Genomic DNA, 5,126 nt, shown 5'->3' with positions numbered 1-5,126 from the left:
CCTGAAAATAGGCTTATTGGAAGTTACCTAGCTAGGACTGTTTTCAGGCGCTGCGTAATATCATTGCGCCTGCTGCACCCGGAATGAGAGTATAGTTCCTAGCCATATCGGTTCTGTATTCTGTCACGATGTAACTACAGAAGAGTCAAGTTTTAAATAGGAAAAATATAGAAACTCTTTGATCATTTTTGAGCGAGATGCTAACGGTCTAATCAGATTCAATGATCTATGCTAAGCTACAGCTAAAAGTGCTACCGCCAGACCCGGAGATCGGCTGAATGGGTTCGAAAACGGTAAAACTCAACTGTTTAACTCTAGGGGAGTTGGAAAATGAGCCTATTTTCAAAAATAGTGGAGTGTTCATTTACGTTTAATTGTTGTCTTAAATGTGTAGATAAAAAAAAAACCTGTAAATAAATAAATAATAAACGTTTAAAAAGTTATAGCCTGCAGTGATACTTTTATTGCACTTTTTGGACCACTTTAATTTTATTACTGATAAGGAAAATTAAAACTGAGTGAAAATCAAGTAAAAATTAAAACAGTTAATCAGAGTTAAATGTTAAATGAATGCAGAAAACAATGTGATTATTATTATTATTATTATTAAGATGTTATAAATAATTGTATAGTGTATAAATAAACGTTTTATAGTGTATTATTTAAATACAGATTTAAATGTACTGATTTTAAGTACATTTTTATACATATATTATATATATATATATATATAAACAAAAATATATACAAAATAATAGTAATAATAAATAAGATGTAATAAATAATAATGAAATAATTTTTACAGTGAACCATTTTATGCAGTATTATACATATGAAGTCAAAAATTGTATTTTTCAAAAACATTTAGAATATTATTATTGCCATTTTAAAATAATAACTATAATTAATAATAATAATAATAATACATTATAAATAATAATGAAAACTTTTTTATAGTGTACCATTTCATGTGGTAATAATAAATTGTTTTACTGAGATCAAGAATATTATTTTTTTATATAATATAATTTATACTTTTTAAATGATTACAGTATCATTAATAATAGTAATGTCCACAGTTTGAATATTCATGTTTCTTGAATAGTAGAGCGTGGCACAATCAATGCCATGGTTTGACTCCCAGGAACAGGCTGACATAATATCCTAATGATTTTTGGCATAAAAGAAAAATCTATAATTTTGACCCATACAATGTATTGTTGGCTATATGGCTATATACCCCAGCGACTTAAGACTGCTTTTGTGCTCCAGGGTCACATACGTTATTTCAGGAATCCACAACAGAACAAACCACAAACAAGTAAACAATCCTCAGTCTTTGTCATGCATTAGAAAAGTGTCAACCCACTAAAACTGAAATCTTAAAGGAACACTCCACTATTTTTGAAAATAGGCTCATTTCCACTTTAATTTTATTACTGATAAGGAAAATTAAAACTGAGTGAAAATCAAGTAAAAATTAAAACAGTTAATCAGAGTTAAATGTTAAATGAATGCAGAAAACAATGTGATTATTATTATTATTATTATTAAGATGTTATAAATAATTGTATAGTGTATAAATAAACGTTTTATAGTGTATTATTTAAATACAGATTTAAATGTACTGATTTTAAGTACATTTTTATACATATATTATATATATATATATATATATAAACAAAAATATATACAAAATAATAGTAATAATAAATAAGATGTAATAAATAATAATGAAATAATTTTTACAGTGAACCATTTTATGCAGTATTATACATATGAAGTCAAAAATTGTATTTTTCAAAAACATTTAGAATATTATTATTGCCATTTTAAAATAATAACTATAATTAATAATAATAATAATAATACATTATAAATAATAATGAAAACTTTTTTATAGTGTACCATTTCATGTGGTAATAATAAATTGTTTTACTGAGATCAAGAATATTATTTTTTTATATAATATAATTTATACTTTTTAAATGATTACAGTATCATTAATAATAGTAATGTCCACAGTTTGAATATTCATGTTTCTTGAATAGTAGAGCGTGGCACAATCAATGCCATGGTTTGACTCCCAGGAACAGGCTGACATCTGTTAGAATGGACAGAGAGTATAATAACAATCATTACACACATGTGAAGTTTATGTGTAGAGTGTATATACTGTATGTGCGCACGTGTGTGTTTGATCATTTACGGTTGTCATCACACACAGCTAATCTGGCAGGAAGTGTGTCCACCCTTTGGACACTCCACTTCCTGTCCAGCGTGAACACTAGGCCTGTTTTTGCATACGTGTTCATTTTTCATGCCGTTTTCCCTCTGTTTGGCACACTCTGTTATTTTCCAATGGAATCGAAGGGATGTGGGATCATTTTTTTCCATGGTTCATTGACGTCACCTGTGTTGTATTATCCAGTGTAAAGGGAGTGAATCTTTGTGATTGTAAGATTGTCAATTCTGATCACCGACTGAATTATTTTCCAAAAACAAACAAAATGAGAAAATCCCTGTAATTCCGTAGTTTAACATCACTGGCTTATGTCTAAAAACATAAAACATCATGCTGAAGTCTCCAATTACTATAAAAGCTGGAATTGTGGTGCAAAACCCCTTGTGAAAAAGAAGTACTCTTTATTATACTTTTAAAAAGAGTTATGGAAATAATATACTTTAAAAGAACATGTTTTCAGAGACTTAATTTCATGTTATTTATAATTAAATAAAAATAATTAATAGATTAAATTAATATTAAATGCAAGTTTAGTACATAAGTACATCTTTATATGTAATTTACTGCTGAATGCACTGACAAGAATTTATGATAAACTAAAATATAAACTAAAATATACTTCAATGTCATTTCTATTGAAACTTGAATGTAATGTATTGAAATATATTTGTAATTACACATTTGGAATGATGTATTTGATGTAATGATAATTTGTAATTTAGTATATTTAAATACATTAACTTTAATCTAATGTGATTATAATGTTAAAATTATAATCAATTATTTTACATGTGTTTTATTATGTTAGTCAATACATCAAACAAAGTGTACTTCTTCAAAGCACAACAAATCATTATTAAAACTCTGCTTTAGTGTGTTAAGAAGCAATCATAAAAATGTCTCTATTTAAGTCACTTAAGTGGCCTTTTATTACATTAATATTATATTATCTGCAAGTACAGTTTTTTTTTAAATATACTTTTAAGATTTGAAGTACACTACAAGTGCTTATTTAATACAATTAAGTGCACTTCTTTTTCTATTTACCTAAAAGGTGTCCTATACACTGTAAAAAAAAAAAATTTGGAGTATGCATGTTTTACAACAAAATACAATTTCAGTAGTCTTTCTACAAAATGTTACTGTTATTACAGTTTCTTTATAATTAATTGCCAACTGTACTAGCAGTTTCTGAGTGAAAACTGTTTCCACATCCATTTTTCAGTGCAGGTAAAAGAAAGTAATTTGAGCTAAATCTGATATTGAATAAAATAATAATATTCCTTCTAAATTTGAAGCCCGTTTCCACCACAGAATAAAAATCAAAAGTATAATTTTGATTTTTTTTTTCCTCACAATTGCATGTTTATATCACACAAACCTGAGGGAAAAAAGTTGCAATTACCTTTTTTATTTTTTATTAATTGAAAGAAATAAGCTTCCAACAAATAGCAAAAGTAATTGCAACTTGTCACACTATGGGGGTATGGGGTCGGATTAAGGGATCTAAAATATAGTCATGCAGAATAAGGCATTAATATGTGCTTCATAAGGACTAATAAACAGCCAATATACTAGCAATGGTCTAACATGTTATTAACATGTTGCTAGCATGATTAACATGTTGTTAGCATGTTTCTAGCATGATTAGCATGTTGCTAGCATGTTTTATCATTTTGCTAATATGTTTCTAGCATGATTAGCATATATATTTTGCATGTTTCTAGCATGTTGTTAGCATGCTGCTAGCCTGTTTAACATTTTGCTAGCATGTTTAACATTTTGCTAGCATGTTTGTAGCATGCTTTGCATGTTGCTATCACGTTTTGCATGATTAACATGTTGCTAGCATGTTTCTAGCATGATTAGCATGTTTCTAGCATGATTAGCAGGTTGGCATGTTTTAGCATGATTCGCATGTTACTAGCATGTTTCTAACATAATTAGCATGTTGCTAGCATGTTTTAGTATGATTAGCATGTTGTTAGCATGATTAGCACTTTTCTAACATGTTTTAGTATGATTCTAGCATGATTTAGCATGCTATGATAGTCAGACAGCTTAAACACTACATAAGTCTTATTGGGCAAAAGTTTCAACCCCCTCAGTGGAAGTATATGGGACCTTTCGTAGTTTTTTTTCATCCTTTTAACGAAAATCGTAATCAGTTAGAAAGATATAGCAACCTGACTCAGACCAGTCTAAAGGTCTGACCTGAGTTTGGTGGTTGTAGTTTGAAAGCTCTAGGAGGTTAATCAGTAGATCAGTAAAATGACTTTCTCAAGCCAACTTAAATATGCTGCGCTGATAACAACTTCATGCCACTGAATTCCAGAAACAGTGTGGCATGTGTTTGATGGGCTGGAGGAATACAGATGCAACGGAGAAGTGTGCGAGAGGGAGGAGCAGCACAGATATAGTGCGAGTCTGTCCTACCTGTCTGTAACTGAAGCCCTGCAGAAGCAGGAAGTAAGGGAAGTCCAGAGGCGGGTGAATGGAATACTGTGTGGCGCTGTCATCGCTGCTCTCCGTCTCCTCCCGTTCATTAGCAGGACACTGTGTTGCTTTGTCGGCCTCGGCCTCGGCCTCTGGATCCTCCTCCTGCGTTCGCTCCGTACAGGTGCTTTGAGCTTCAGCTGTCAGATCCGTGTCACTGAGACTCTTAAACAGATTGTGTCTGCCGTCCACGGCGTCGTCACTCACGCATACATCCAGCGGCACGGATTTCCCTCTGCAGCGCGTCTTCTGCAGCTTACGTGCCTGTGCGTTTATACCTGGAGAAGGTGTTAAAGGAATAGTTCACCCAACAATTTACTCACCCTCAGGCCATCTAACATGTAGGTGAGTTTGCTTCTTCATCAGATTTGGAGAAATGTAGCAT

At 31.0% G+C, this 5,126-nt stretch overlaps 1 protein-coding gene across 1 annotated transcript in view; it reads right to left on the bottom strand.

The window, feature by feature from the left end:
* Window positions 1–5,126, bottom strand: part of radil2b (Ras association and DIL domains 2b) — a 30,539-nt gene that overhangs the window by 20,011 nt on the left and 5,402 nt on the right. Inside the window, exon 4 of the mRNA XM_016440850.1 lies at window positions 4,682–5,019. Coding sequence (XP_016296336.1) covers window positions 4,682–5,019 — 338 coding nt within the window. The remainder of the gene's footprint in view (window positions 1–4,681; window positions 5,020–5,126) is intronic.

The sequence above is a fragment of the Sinocyclocheilus anshuiensis genome, unplaced genomic scaffold, assembly GCF_001515605.1.
Source record: "Sinocyclocheilus anshuiensis isolate Anshui unplaced genomic scaffold, SAMN03320099.WGS_v1.1 scaffold454, whole genome shotgun sequence".
Lineage (NCBI taxonomy): Eukaryota > Metazoa > Chordata > Actinopteri > Cypriniformes > Cyprinidae > Sinocyclocheilus > Sinocyclocheilus anshuiensis.
This window is presented reverse-complemented; position numbering and strand designations above follow the sequence as displayed.